Below are 15,875 nucleotides of genomic sequence, written 5' to 3'. Positions count from 1 at the left end.
ACTTCATTTTCGTGTGCACGGCAAGCGATTTCTCGAGGGGGAGGACTCGATTAAACGAGCGTGCGTCGGATACGACGTTAATTCGATTAACTTTGCGGCGGCAGCTTGTTTGCCGTTGGGTGTCGTGTTGCGGGAAAATATTTCGCTGGCCGTTTACAGGGTAGGCGCGCGCGCACGGTCACGCATTACGCGGGGGCGCGGAGCTACTTTCCTTACAATGCAAACATACTCCGTTATTAAACCGCGCAGACGTGTATACCTTTATTCACTCACCGGCGAGTGAATAAGAGTCACGCCGTAATAAATTGCTTCCCGGGATAAGAATCGACGGGTTGCGCCGTGCAGACCGCACACGGTAACGTCAATCCTCTCGAAAGGAGAGAATAAAATTCACATATTTGTTATTTACATGAGTCATTCGCGTATTATAAATGTGCAAACGATAATTTCTTTTTTTGCTTTCAAATATATTACAAACGTTGAGCTATCTTTTAAATGTGACAAATAAATTTAAAATTTCTTAAACATTGTACTTACAATGTATTTTTTAAGAGATACGTGTATAATCAAAGGGAGATCTAGAAAAATTTAAAAGTATTTAGAACATTTTTTTAATATTTAGAAAACAATTAGAAATTAGAATAAGGATTAATATTGAAAAATCTTATACAGAAAATTTTAGAAAAAATTTAAATCGATTATCCAAGAATCTTTGAGTTTCTTTGTCACATTTAAAACTAATTAATTCTGTAATGTATTTGAAAGAAAAGAATCATTGTTTCGAGATCCTCGCTCGAGAACAGCGCTCGAGATCGCGGCCACGTGCTGACCGGTCGCACGTGCGATCGTTCGCAACGGCGGCGCGACTATTATCGGTCGATCGCAAACACACTCGACGATAAGCGGTGGATATCATACACAGCTGGAAATATTGTCCAGCGTCGCCTCGTGGCGAATCCTCCCCGTTGTCGTACGAGAACACGTAATCGCGCGCGCCCGACAAACACAATCACGCCGCGCCGCGCACGCGATCGACTTCGCTGCACGCGAGGACGATGGTGCACCGGCTTCCTCGAGAGAGTCAATCGTGACGAGAAGTACGTCGCATAAATGGAACACGAGGACTGTCACTCGTTTGTTCGACTGACTCGATTCCTCTCGCTCTTTATTTTCGCGAGTACAAATTCCACGGAAATAGAACAGGTTTTCTAAAAACTTGAGAAATCAGAGGAACAGTGTCATCTCTTGAAGCGAGTCTTAGTCTTAGCAATATTTTCATATTAATTAGATCAATATTGCGAATATTGACATAAGCCTCCTAAATAAAGAAAGTTCAAGTATGACGAGCAATGCTGCAAAACATTTTTTGATATCCCAACAAGCAACACGAGCGTAATTATTCGGATGGTCCAATAAAATTATTTTCAGATCGAACCAGGGGGTTTCTCGATTCTTCAGCAAAACCGTCTTTTCCGCCCGTCTCTTCGTTCCTCTACAAATCTGTCGACGATCGCAAAAATCTCCCGATAAGCTTGCCAGGACTCCTGGGACTCACCGTTTCTCGGGGAGGACTCCAGCACTGCGGCGACGTACTTCGTCCGCTGTGGCTGTTCGCGGAATTCGAGGCCGAGTGGAGATTCTGAAGGCTCGCGTTGAGCGGCGTCACCGGGTCGTCCTCCGTCGTCTCGATGTCAACCTCGTCGTCGGAGTTGTCCTCCTTCTGGCTGACGTCCGTCGGTCGCTCCGGGATGACCGTCGGTTCGATGATGGGCGGCCCGCGGATCACCGGACGGAACGCGGACTGATGCAAGGATGGATTGACGGCGGGAATCAGCGGCTCCGTGGGACTGGAACCGCTTATGGGCGGCGGCAGCGGACCTGGAAAATAGCGTGCGATTATTAAGGTCGAGTCGATCATCCTCCTCGGGATTGATCGACAAAATGGGTGACAGTAACTAGAGAATGCTTTATGATTGAGTTTATGATGAGTTTTTTTTTTACGGCTTCAGTTTTACGTCGATAGTTTTATATTTCGGATATAAGGAATGAAAAACGTGGACTCAATATTATGTGATGAACATTTATCAGTAATTCTGAGTACACTTGATTAATATTGTAGAAATAACGCTATTTTTAATTATCATAAGTGAAATTTTGAACTTAAACTAATTAAACAAAAATAATTTAAGCCAGGAATATTTTTTACTCGTGTTCCATAGATTTTTTTATTGGAAAAGACCGCTTATTTCTAAGACTAGATTCTTTAAAATATTTCAAGGGTCTCTATACATTGTTCTTTAATCATTATTTAGAGATTATTTTTTATCCGTCCGTCATCCTGAAAATCTCGCCTTACCGGGGAACAGGACGGGACTCCGCTTGGCCAACCAGGGCAGCGCGTAGGACGGAAATGCGAATGGGCTGGGTGTCTTGGCCGCGGCGACCGCCGCCGCCTGTTGATGCTGATGCCACACGTAGTCCATTACGAGGCTGCGGGACAGCGGCAGGGGTAGCTCCGGGAACGGCGGTACCCGGGGATGCGCCGGGGTCGGCACCAGGGTGGGAATCTGCGCGACGCTCGTCGGCGAGGATCTCGGCTGCTTCGCCGGACTCGGTGATTCCCGGTGGGAACCGTTCGCGTTGCCCAACAGGCGTTTCCTGGTACCGCCGTTGAACATCGCCTTGACGTCCTCCCAGGCGTGCACCACCTCGTCCGGCGGGGTGCCGGACAGCTTCATGTGCCGGCGCCACGAGTTGAAGTTCGCCGCGTCCGGCTGCACGTACTTGTCCGACGGGCCGATACGGTGCGAGTGGAAGATGAACTTGTTGGGCGAGAAAAACAGGCCGCAGTACGCGCATTTGATGCACTTTGCACGCGAACTATTGTAACGGGCGGGCAGGAAGGCGCCGCGGCAGCCCCAAGCGCACTCGTGATGAACGGAGAACGCGAAATCTTCGGGCAATCTGTATAAGACGTTTAAACAACCATGTATATCAAAAAACGAAATAGAATTTGTCAAAATTATTGTATAAAAATTTTTAAGGGAATTAATAAAGAATGTGTACAAAAAGATAACATTTTCTTCTCTCTTCTCTAAATTGAAATAAGCTCCTTTAAAAAATTCTTCCAAATTTAACCAAGTCCCATCCGCAGACTTAACTATGAGACTCTACATAGATTTTTATAAATTAAAACGAAAGTTACTCGTCAAGATTTTTTGCACGATCTCTCGCAAAAGTGATTTAATTTTTGACGGGTTGCCTTACACCGACCTGGGTGGCGCGTTGTCGCCGAGGAAGGACTTGCAGAGGCGTTCCGCCTCCCTGCGAGTGATCATGCCGCATCTACGCGAGGACACTGGCATCGCGCCGGCACGGCGAAGTATCTCCAGCTGCACCGGCGTGCACTGCACGCAGGTGATGCCCAACGCCACCCGACGATTGTGGATTTCGTTGTAGCTGAACTGCTTCAGCAGGGTATTGCTGATCTGCGCGAGGCACAGTCGCTCCTGGCCCTCTATCACCAGCGACACGATGTGGATCCCGTAAAGCGACACGGTGCCCACCTGCAACTCCTATTCGGTTTAGATGTACTACGGCGTCCTCAGATTCGGGAGCATTGCTGGACTTTGATCTTATATCTGTTCATATCGTAAACTTTATGGTGACCATCTAAATTCTGGTAGTTACGGATTCATATTAGATTTCTGCTTATCGTGAGAGAAGGACAGGCAAGCCAATCCTATCGTAAGCTTACAGCTTGCAAATCCTAGATACAAAATTTTAAAAGATCTTTGAATTAGTGTAAACTATTCCTATAAACTAATTTGGAAAAAAAGGTTTCTTTTAAATGTTCTCTTTACTCTCCTCTTTCTCGCGCGCGAGTAATCCTTTTATGTTGGCCTAGATTTATTTCTAGAATTTTAATCCATTAATTTCGAGACTCTCGTAGCTCTGTGTTACCTGATTCTGTTTCGGATGCGATTGTGGTTGCGGCGATTGCGCCGATTTTTGGGAGGAAGTCAGCGGCGGCATTGACAGCACCGCCGGCCCATCCATCCTGAAAAAGAAATTATTACCAAATTAAATACCAAAAGCTATAGAGCTCTATAGATATTCAATCGCAATCTCGTTTGTAATTTTTATATTTAGAAATTAAATATATTTTATAAGGCTCTAATGATAAAAATCAACTAATAGAGAAACAGGCAAATAAACCAAATGGATGTTGTATTAAATGTATTATATCGATAAATCTAACAAATAAATGTTTTGATCTGTAATCAGATCATTATCAAGATTAAAATACAAACGTACAAAGGCACAGATAAATAATACATAATTAAAGTTGGAACAGAATAGACATGTAACAATTTTCTTTCAATAATATTTAAAACAAAATTAATTAGCGTTGTAATTAGCGGAGATTCATAGATAAGAATGTCCTGTAACAGATATTAAAGTTTAAAAAACGTGAGTGTTGAGAAATTCGTTAGTTACATATTTTATTTTATGCGATGTAAAAATGGACTGTAAATATGGCCGTCTTTTTAGTATTATATGTTTGATGTAAATTGTTAAACTAGATAGAGTTAAACTAGATAGTTTGATTATGCTGTAGTTAAAACGTGCGCTTAATAGGTGGAAAGAGAACCAACGGTTTAAATAAAAGAAACAAACGTGGTTCTTGGTGTCAAAAACATGAGTCATGAGTGTTATGGTGAGAAAAATAGGTAAGAGCAAGGAGATAAAGAAGAAGGAAGGGAAAAGAGAGTAAAGTATGGAATAAATTAGGGAAGGAAGAGACAAGGCAGTGAATATAATAAAAAAATTTAACAACTGATCAGAGTTAAGACTATAATTGCGGTAATGTATCTAAGATCTGTAAATACGATTCTGGTAGAAATTCTGTGTCATTTTGCTCATTTAAGTTTATTTTTTGCCATTTGATGTGTAGCATCTCGGAAATAAGTCTTTTTGATAAGACAGTTTGACATCTCTTACGTGACGTTCTTATCTATGAATCTCTGCTATCTACACAGTTTGTTTTAACTATTATTGAAAAAAATTGTTACGTCTATTCTGCTCTGACTTAAATTATATATTATTTATCTGCGCTTTATGTTTGTATTTTAATATTGATAATGATCTGATTACAGCTTGAAATGTTTATTTGTTAGATTTATCGATATAGTACATTTGATACAACATCCAGTATTAGTATTTGCCTGTTTCTCTATTAATTAATTTTTATAATTAGGTTACTTGGGTCAAAGTGTAAATTTATATGAATTATAGGAAAGAATCTTGAATATACCATTTAAGTTATTTTTTATTATATTTCTTAATTTTACTAAGACAATACTGATAAAAATAAAAACTTTGGAAATTTAAGTATGTATTACTAAAATAATATTTATTTGCAGTTACGACAAATTAATTTAAATATTTTTGCAATATACAGCGAAATATATTAATATTTTTTAGGTTTAAAATTATTTAAATCTATTTTCTACATTAAAAGATCAGTTATTTTGTTAGTACAAAATAAAATGTAATTTGTAACATTTCTGTCTGTATTATTTATTTTTTATGTATTTCATATTTTTATTACTGTTACTTATATTAATATTGCAAGTAAAAATATAGAAATTGAGATACACTTAGACTGGTACGTATTCTTAATATTATGGTAGACGTATGTAGAAGAATTACTCATTTTAATTATCAAAATATATAACATACTGTATTTGTAAAAATATAATTGAATTAAAATTAATATAGAGGGGAAAACCATCTTAGTTTCCGACAAGTAATGTCGCCCAGTTCACAATTTTTAAGCTTTTTTATTTAAAATTGTAACTTTCAATGATGTTCCTACATCGAGAGAAAAAAATAGTTGCAGTAACCGTAATATCACTATAATTTATAGTGATTTCTAGACCCAGTCATATTATTATTTAACAATATAAATTATTGTTTGTATAAATATTAAAGTTCTCATAATCATAATATTAGTTTATACAACTTATGATATGGTTGTCATAAAATGGAGATTTTAATATAATAAATTGTATCATAAAACAATCATTATTATAAGCATCCATTATAAGCAGATATTTATCATTATCAATATTACAGTAACAATTACTATAAAGATAATATTCTTGACTATATTATTTAACTCAATTTTATTGACTTATTTTATTATGCAATTGTAGTCGCAAATATCACACATTTTTTTCCCAGTGTAATAATTGCCCGAAAAATTGTGATCGTTTCAACAACATTTTAAGAATTGCTTGTAATTTCGTGCCGGGCTGTATCGCGTTATCCAGCGCGCCCGGGCCTATTCGACCTAATGGAAAATGCATCGCCGATGCGACGCGACAATAATTTGCCTCTCAGCGCGGTTTTTATCATCATCGGCGAGATTGATTATAATCTCTGATGTTTTACGGTCGCGCTCGTGCGCCCGTGTCCGATAATAAATTCCGTGTTTTCCGCTCGCGCGCAGGGGGAATAAAAAAAACATCCTCCTCCGCTCTGCCACCTCCTCCACCCTCGTTGTAATTATATTTATTACACTTTATCGATCAGCGCTCTTTCTCCCTCTCCCGATGTGTGCCGCCGCGAATGTGTCCGGCGGTGCATTCAGCTCAATTAAATCGGGCCCTCCTCGTTTTTGCCCTGTCGTCCCGATCGCCGGCCAATTAAATCGCGAACAGTAACGCGACTTTTCATAACGTAAGCGACAACGCGCGCTGCTCTCAGACCATCATTTCATATTCGATTGTTTTTTCTTTTTTTTTTTTTTTAACAAAAGGATGAAGGCCGGAGCTTTTCGATAATAATTTCATAAAAGCGGATATGAAAACGGAGGGTTGGATTATAAATGACGTTTCCAGAGAACTAGGACTATGCTTCACAAAACCATTTTCTCATTTATTTTATACAGAATATGTTTTCCATGTCTCTCTCTCTCTATAAATTCTGATTTTAAATATCTCGTCAGTTGGAGATTGGCGAGTAACAAATCTAACGGTTAATTATTCACAATTATGTAATTTTTGTACCTTCTCAGACGCTGCATTTCTGTTATCTTTACACCTGATATGGTCCACTCTTTGGAACCGCTCCACGTTGAAGACCGGATTAATCGGCGGGGGGCGAAAGCGCGATCGCGTTTATCCGAGATTCGGAAAACACGCGTGCCGATTAAATGGTGTGATTAAGTTGTTCTCATCGCCGTCGTCATCGTTGTCGTCGTCGTTGTCGCTCGAAGGGCCCTCCTTAATTATCGGGCGGTGATTAAGCGAATCCAAAGACCCGCTGAAATTAAACTCGCGCGGTCAAAGCGCCGGTCGCCGTATTTTCTCCTCCTTTCACGCGCTCTCTCTCTCTCTCTCTCTCTCTATTTCTCTTTCTGTTTCTCGAAAATTTACGGAACAGAATTAAGGATGATTAAATCCAGTTTCTCTCGCTTAACCTTCTTTCCGGCTTCTTTCCGTAATCGGTAATTGGTTGATTCGTTAATCGGACCGAGGACAATGATGTCCCTTGTTGATCTCTTGATTCCTTTGAAAAAAGTAAGTCGAAGTATATCAAGACAATTTCTCTTTTCAATTGCAACGATTTAATTTTAAGGATAATAGCTTTAAACATTAATCAGACGTACATTTAACTGAGATCGCATCGTGTATTTAAAACGTAATATAATTCAGTGATTATCTTTAATGCCAGAATAGAATTTTACTTTTAATGTATTGCGTTAAAAATCTAACAAAAAAAAAAAAAACATTTTCTCGTATTCCTACATGTTTATATTTTATAATACAGAAGCACGTCTAATCTTTATAATTAGTGGTTTTTATAATCAGCATTACGTTTTTTCATGACAAATATAATAAAGAGAAAATCATTTTGAAATGTCGAACTGTCAATCGGCATGGTCTTGTAATTTTTTCTTTAAGTCAAAGTAACAAGGAATTACGGAGAATTCGCGAAAAGAGGAATGCAAGCGAAAGAAGCCTTCCTCAAAGAGAATGATTCGTCGGGTTTCTTGAAGGAGACTTCCTTTGCGACTACCGGTTAAGAAAAAAAAAAACCAATGCTAAAGGCGAAAATGAGAATCGGCTCCGCGAATCGAGTTCTTTATCCTCTTAACGGGGGACGGCGGAGAAGAGGCCGAAAAAATTTCAAGTGCCTGTAATAAGTGACTGGAGATTTCCCCGCCGTTAGTTTAACGTGCGACAGAGACGTTCGGGAATGCGTTTTCGAAAGAGTAAATTTTTAAGAGAGAAAGATGATGTAAGAGAAAATCTCTCATCTTTCTGTATATAGCTTTGTGACATATTTATCTTCAAATAATTAAAAATCATTGCAATGTGTACCAAACAACAGAAATAGATAATAATAATAATAAACATAAATAATATGAGCGGTATAAAAAAGAGTTGTTGAATGTATATTAATTAAATTATTTTTATTATATTTCCTATTTAGTACTAACTCATACGCAAATGAACATTGGAAATTGTAGCTTTATATTTCAAGTGTTTATTACAACAATATTTAACCTTTTATCAATAATAAATTAATTTATTGTAAGCATTTTAGCAATATGTTGCGAGAAGTAAAATTTAGACAACTGGTTGCTTAAATTGTGTCTATAAGTTTCATCTTTGAAAGTATTAAATTTAAGAATTAAATAAAAATATAAGAAATTATTAATTAGCATTTAGTAGATTAATAATTTACCAAACAAATCAAATATTTAATAATTAATAAATAACAAGAATAAAAAAATAAAGTAAAACATTAAAACAAATTGACTTTATATTTACAGGTGGCATATTTTTATCAATAATTTGTTTCTATCCACTTATCAGTCTTGTATTATTATCATTTATTGTAATAATTGGTGGAGTACAATTTGAAAAACTTGATTAGATTTTATAAAAATGTTGATTTAATTTTTACAAAATAATTGCAAATGTACACTGTAAATGTAAAATATTCTATGCAATATAAATCTTTTAAAAATATTAAAATTTAATATAAAATTGCATTTATTACTAATTATATTAATATCAATAAAATAAATTGATAAAAAATAAAGACATTATATTTTTTCTTTAAGTGTTGTTAGCACGCACAGAAAATGGAAGTGTTAAAGATAAAAAATACTTTTAAATGAACTCTTTGAAAACAATTTCTGACATAAAAATTTTGGATAGCGTGTACACGTTGAATGGTAAATTACAAAAATAATTTCCAACACGAGAGAATTTTTCATGAAAAAAGTCGGCACAATAGATCGTGAATACGGATGCATGATAAATGAATCACTGCGGCGGTCCCGGTATACCTCTACCAAATAACGTAATACGAAATTCGGGCCGTTACCATGCGGTTATATACGGTTATACGTAATACAGTTATACATAACCGAGTTAATAACGCAATGCACATAAGACAACAGAGATGCGTCACGGAGAAAGAGGTGGGTGAAAGAGTCGGGAAGATGGTTCGGGGGATGGGGGATGCATTCGCGGAACAGGTACGCCGATTAGGAGAAGAGATCAAAACGGTCCGTGTCGACGAGGAGAGGAGCGAGAGGAGTACGGGGTCGGGGCCAACCCCCGGTGTTGATTTTAATTGAAAACGCCTCCGCGGAGAAGGTAGTGCGCGCGTACGTATATATGTATATCTGTGTGTGTGTGTGTGTGTGTGTGTGTCTGTGTGTACGTGTTGTTGCACGCGCACACAAATACAGATACCGATGCAACCCCCGACAACCGGAGGCAGCGCGAGAGCGCCAGCGCCCCGGCAAACGTCCCCGGGGAGCCGTGGTACGAGGGGGTAATTCAATTTGACACCCCCACCCACGCTTAAACAAGGCAGCACCCATCCGAGCGTCCTCCCTTTCGCTCCCTTCTCCCTCATCCCACCCCTCTCTCTCTCTCTCTCTTTCTCTGCACACCTCTCCTCTTTGCCTGGTCTCTCTTACTCTCTCATTCTCCTCCTCCTTCTCCTCGTTCTCCTCCACCGTTTCCTCTCTTCGGTACCGTGCAAATTAAATTCTCATCCACCGTGAAACAATGTCGGTACCCGACCCGGAACAACCCCCCGGCCGTCGCGAGTTTTCCCCCTTCCGCTTCCATCCCTCGTTCCCTTTGCCGCCCGTGCTTTGGCGAGCCTCGCGGATTCCGTTGGTTAGCGGTCGGATGGATCGGACTCGAATCGACCGCATTAATTACTCGCTACTTACAATTATAGTGCAGGCCGAACGAACGAACGGTCGGTCGGTCGGTCGGTCGGTCGGTCGGTCGTTCGTCGTGACGATCACGAGATATTTGCTTGTTGACTTGGCAAAAGTTATTTTATGTATATTAATGCCATTTAAATTAGAAGAAACGTATCGAGGGTTGTTGTCCGGTAATTAAAAACGATCATATAATTTTATGTTTAATAATTTTATAAATTCATATTAAACCATTCTAGATTTAGTAAAATTAATCTTTCTAATTTTGTAAGCAAAGTTTCTCCATAAAAAAAAAATATCTGCGAACCTCGATTCAGATAACAGTTTAATATCGCCTTAATGGCAATTTATTCCGAATGTAATTCAATTAAAATATAATAATTAAGTTTATCGCCGGTTATCAAAGTAATCGCGCCATGTAGATATATTCCGAATTTTCCCCGTAATTGTTCTTCGATTAATCTCAGCTGCGCTCAACGGGGACTTAGTTCAATTAAATTTAACAATTAACAATCGTCACGACACGTGTCTCGCGGGTGTCCAGAAATATTGTCCATCGCGGAAACCCGGAGACGAGAGATTGCACGCGCGCATAGACGGATAGACGCGGGGACGAGAAAGTCGCGACGAGGAAGCGCTCGCCCGGATTACGTACCCGCGGCCTCGCGGATTATTTAAATGCAAACACAATGTTGTACCGGGGCGCATTGTTCCCCTCTCGGTTATTTTACAATTCAATCTGCGATCCCGGGGCTCCGCCGACGCGGCGCGACGTGGCCGGGGAGGCGGCGACGGCAGGGCTTGCTCGCTCGCTCGCTCGCTCGGTCGTTCGTTCATTGTAACATTGTTAAATCTCCGTCCTTCCATCATGACTATCTCCCGCCTCTCTCCGGACACTGTTTCTCTTTCTCTCTCTCTCTCTCTCTCTCTTTCTTCCTCTCCCCTTTTCTTCCATCTCCTCCCATTCTTCTTTCGACACGACTTCCCTATCTTGCTCTTTATAGAGAACACGATACCGGCCTTCTCTCTCTCTCTCTCTCTCTCTCTCCCCCTCCCCTCTCTCTCTCGGTAATTGTACGCGTCTTCCGGAATCTTCGCATAATTTATGAGCGGCTTCCTTCCGCTCCTGTCGAAGCACGACGGAGATGTAAATCGGGACAGCGAGTGCGTAATTTTGTCGGATAACGAAGCGCAAACGCGCGATGTAAATCGCTATTAATAACGCCGACGTCATCGCGTCGCACGCTCGCCGCGGTGATTGCGCTTGACACCCGCAATTAATCCGTCGATCTGGCTGCCGGGTTTAATTCTGGCTTCCGATTAGATCACGCGAAAATCTCGCCGAGCTCTTCCCCCCGGGATTTCGAGCTCGAAACAAATGTCTTTGTCTCCATTTTCAAAATAGATCGTAATTACCATTACATCGTTACACCATTGTATTGCAATTATTTTATCAATAAACCCTTGAAATATAACATGTCACAGAAGATAATTTTAAATGACAATCGCCGCGATTCTGCGAATTCCATTTCCCCAGGTTCACCCTTTCGTATATTAATTTATATGTATAGTTAATTCTTAATACTTCTCATCTCTCACGGCGAAGTGTATCGGCCTTGCCAATAACATGCTTATAATCCTTTGGCCTTTGTATCTGTATACGCGTTAAAATGTTATCATCTGAAGTGGCATCAGAGGCAAACACAATGCCGCGGGCTGCTATCGGAGTCCGTCAAGAGGATCAGGAGATTAAGTGCCACTCGGATAATAATTTTAATAACCGGAATGCACTCTCTCTCTGATCATCATAAGTACTTAGCTACATCCAGGGAGAAACGGATGGATCTTTTACCTTCCCGGTGTATGTGTGTGTGCGCGTGTGTTTTTACAATACCGATTTGTGCGCCGAGTCGCGCTCAGTTATTCCCGGGGGCCGCATTTATATTTCACGACTCAAAAATTACACAAATGCCAAGCCGATATGATTCACCGTGTGTTACATGTAACTTTACAAGTCTGCTTAAAAGAACGACTACGAGAAGATAAAGCGAAATAAAGTGAAAAAGGGAAATTAGCGGAATAAAAGAACATTATTGACAAACATGTAAATTATTTATGGAAGTATGTTTTGTTAGAAATTTCTTAGAACAGATTTTTATAATAATAATAATATGAGAATATTAAATGTAAGAATTAATGGAATATTAAATAAATAAAAATAATGTTTTAATGTATCCGTTCTCCTCACAGAAGCAAGTAGTTCCGTAGAAATTCAATTTTTGAAATAATATTTATAGCACATTTTCGAACATCTCTGAAGATGTTAGTTAATCCGCTCTCGGGTCACTTAAAGCTTAAAGACGTTTATCCTTCCACTTTCCAAAGATTTCGCTTGGCAAGGGCTTTAAATGTGTCCAGCGGCGCTATAAATCGCGCTCGCGTAGCCAACCGAAAAATTAGTCGAGACACGTCTTTCCGAAAACATCTAGAAACTTTCGGAGAAACTTTCTTGGGATAACGCACCTGGGACCGAACACGCTCTTCGCGCTTATTATTTCAGCTTAAACGGAAATACTTTTGAACGTTTATAGTGTACCATTAAGTTAAACTACGTATTCTTATACTTTTTATATTTACTCTTAATTTTCTTGCCAGTAAATTGCCACATAAATCTTTGATGACAGCATTAAGATAAGACTCATAATTCAACTGTTGGTCTAACAATTTGAAGTATCGCGACAATAAATGTCCACTTAATCTGACCGCTTTATTATATTCTTCCAATTTCTGCTTAAAGTGTCTATCTGCTCACAGGTTGTCACCTCGGATATTTTTAGGAGGCAAACCAGCAACGGCTAATCCCAAGCACAAACAGTTTACGGTATTTGTTCGCTCGGCACCCCTACGGCGCAACGACCCCGCGTATTCCCGCGGGACCAGTTTGCTTAGGACCCGCGCGAATCGACTATCAATTTATTTAGCAGCGTCCGAGGGTGGGATCTCTTTACGACACTGATTCCGTTTTCGAGTTCGGCGAGAGTCGTTAGAATTATTCTCGATATCGAAAGCACACAGCGTGGTGATTAAAATCTCAAATAAGAAAGTAACGACGCATTCGACATCCGTTTTCCCTAGGCTTTTCTAAGTTTAAAGTGACAAGAAGGGAAGGAGATTTGTTGTAGGAGGATATAGAAAATCTAATAATAAGAAGAATCTGAGAAATGAGGAAAAAACTTTCTAGTATATAAAACATATATACAATTAAGAATTATGTTAAAATGTGCAAGCCGATTTGTACCTGAAAATGCAGTTCAGTCGCCAAACAGTGCCAACTGTTGGTGGGAAGTGGCTATTTCACAATTTAAGTTCACGATCACCGGCCGTTGATCCAAATCAGTATTCTTCTGTGGATTCAATCGCGACGAACAGTTTTCTCCGCGGATATGACTTCCGAATGAACACTCGTTTCTACAACGATGACGAAAAGTTCGTTTGTCTAGTTACATCAAAGACTAGTTTCTTCAAGTTCTTCCCTTAATTTGATTCTACGACGATTTGTGTTTTTTTTTGTTTTCTTTTCACTTCAAAGGTTTACTTCTTCGGCCATGACAAAGCCTCGTCGTCCCTTCAGCACCGACGTTGCTCCTTCTGTGACGCTCCTGTTATGATGTATGAACTACCTTAACTACGGGCAATCAAAACCTTCGCGTCCCGACGGGGGACGATACTCGTCTCGTACTTGTCGCGGCCGAGGAACTGCGGAACGCGCCCGAGGGTGGTTTACTCGCGATTGTCCTCCGCGCACGGGGTGCGTATTCTATCGGGCCGTACTTCGCGCGCCTCTTTCGCGTCACCCTCTTTCTCTCCGGTCGGCACCCCGCGGTGAGCGAGAGCGCTAAATCGGGACTCGGGGCAGCAAAGAACCGCCCCCGAGTGTCCCACCCCCGTGACAACCAACCCCATGCCGACGAAGGCGGAGCCTCCTGGCTCTCTTGCCTCTCCGGGGGTGGCTCACCTCAGGGGTAACTACAAACACGTACTTACACGTACTTACTGAACGTTATTATTATACCCGCACCCGACTCGCGTGCGCACGAGCGCGTACAAACGGGGATGAGAGAGAGAGAGAGAGAGAGAGAGAGAGAGAGAGAGAGAGAGAGAGAGAGAGAGAGAGAGAGAGAGAGAGAGAGAGAGAGAGAGAGAGAGAGAGAGAGAGAGAGAGAGGGAGAGAGAGAGAGAAAGAGAGAGAGAGACTGAGAGGGAGAGTGGGAAACACACAGGAAAGAAGAGAGGATAACAGATATGCGCGTGCGAGCGCACTTGCATTTACATGGACTTTTACAGGATATTCCAGATTGTATTCAGATCCAGCAAAGTCCGAATCGAGAAAATTTTGCCGTTGTTTCAAAGTCGCGATATTAATAAATATATTCTCGGAAATTATTCACGTATATACACTTATATTATTTGTAATAGAAAATTGTAGATCTTTAAGGAGACATTGGCTTCAAATTTCTCTAAAGAATTTCCCGTATTAATATTTCTCTAATTACAAGAAGTAAGAAATTCAAAAATTTAATTGAAACACAATCTAAATACAAAAAAGAAATACAGAAGGTTTCTGTATAATTTCAAGAGTGCTCTGTCTCTCTGGAAGTGTTTCCGATTTATATGTCTAATTGCTGAGGTACATTAAACGCGTTACGAGCTTGCCAGCTACTTGAATCTATCGCCGACGGACTGACCGCGTTATACATTCAGAGTATTACGCAAGGACTCGAGGGGATAGTTTTTGTGGAAAACAACCTTCGAGACGTCTTTTCCGTGCGCACAGCGGTAGGACAACCTTCTCCAACGTCGCTGAGGAGTGCGCCTACGTCAACGGTGATATTCAAGACGGTTTAAAAGGGTGCGCGCGCGAGCGTCTCTGTTCGCTCTCGTGACGCAAATTAAATCCGCTTAACACGGATCTGCAAGGGGGATAGGAGCGATCTGCCGAGACGCTTTTGACCAAGCGGAGAATAACTTGTCCTAGCAACAGTGACAAACAAACGACATTACGCCATCCTGGAAAGGGATGCGCTCACAATCGGACGTATCTCGCCTCGAGATAACTTCTAAGAAAAAAAAAAGGGAACAACTTCTCGCACAAGCGTCAACTTGAAAATTGTCAGTTAAAATTAAGAACATACTTTGTAAATAATTAATTATAGATGCTTGTTAGCGTCGGTATTGTTAAATTGATTGTCAATTTAATATTGTGAAATTCTAATTTAATTTAAGAGCTAGAAAAATTAGAAAATGTGTGTAAAATCGTAAGAATTATTATTCGAGCATAAAGGTTTTTGTTTCTCCGTTGTTTTTCTCAATTTCGAAATCTTATTTCAATTATTGTTTCTTTTTAATTAAAATTAATTTTGATGGTCGACTTTTTTTAGAATTTTTTGAAGGGGGCTCACGATCGATTCGCGTATGTTTTTTTTTTTTTCGAACCCTTCGCCGAAGGTTTCGTTTAACGAACCGCAAAGAGGCCGGTGCAGTTTATACCCCAGTTGGCCATTACGATATTTCTTTTTGCCGCCCCTTTGGATCCGTAATAAATATTACG

At 40.1% G+C, this 15,875-nt stretch overlaps 1 protein-coding gene across 5 annotated transcripts in view; it reads right to left on the bottom strand.

Moving 5' to 3' along the window:
• The window catches only part of LOC105835870 (SKI family transcriptional corepressor 2), a 33,916-nt gene extending 19,533 nt beyond the window's left edge, over positions 1-14,383 (bottom strand). For 2 of the 5 annotated variants that reach the window (XM_036293787.1, XM_036293790.1), the window contains exons 1-6: positions 13,566-14,381; positions 7,077-7,578; positions 3,964-4,060; positions 3,274-3,575; positions 2,357-2,964; positions 1,556-1,878 (exon numbers count right to left, since the gene is read on the bottom strand). In XM_036293787.1, coding sequence (XP_036149680.1) covers positions 1,556-1,878; positions 2,357-2,964; positions 3,274-3,575; positions 3,964-4,060; positions 7,077-7,093 — 1,347 coding nt within the window. In that variant the 5' untranslated portion in view covers positions 7,094-7,578; positions 13,566-14,381. Of the gene's footprint in view, positions 1-1,555; positions 1,879-2,356; positions 2,965-3,273; positions 3,576-3,963; positions 4,061-7,076; positions 8,936-13,565 lie in introns of those variants that run through there. The other 3 variants (XM_036293788.1, XM_036293789.1, XM_028191688.2) reach the window with 3 other exon arrangements.
• Positions 14,384-15,875: the final 1,492 nt, after the last annotated feature.

Source organism: Monomorium pharaonis, chromosome 11 (assembly GCF_013373865.1).
Source record: "Monomorium pharaonis isolate MP-MQ-018 chromosome 11, ASM1337386v2, whole genome shotgun sequence".
Taxonomy (NCBI): Eukaryota; Metazoa; Arthropoda; class Insecta; order Hymenoptera; family Formicidae; genus Monomorium; species Monomorium pharaonis.
This window is presented reverse-complemented; position numbering and strand designations above follow the sequence as displayed.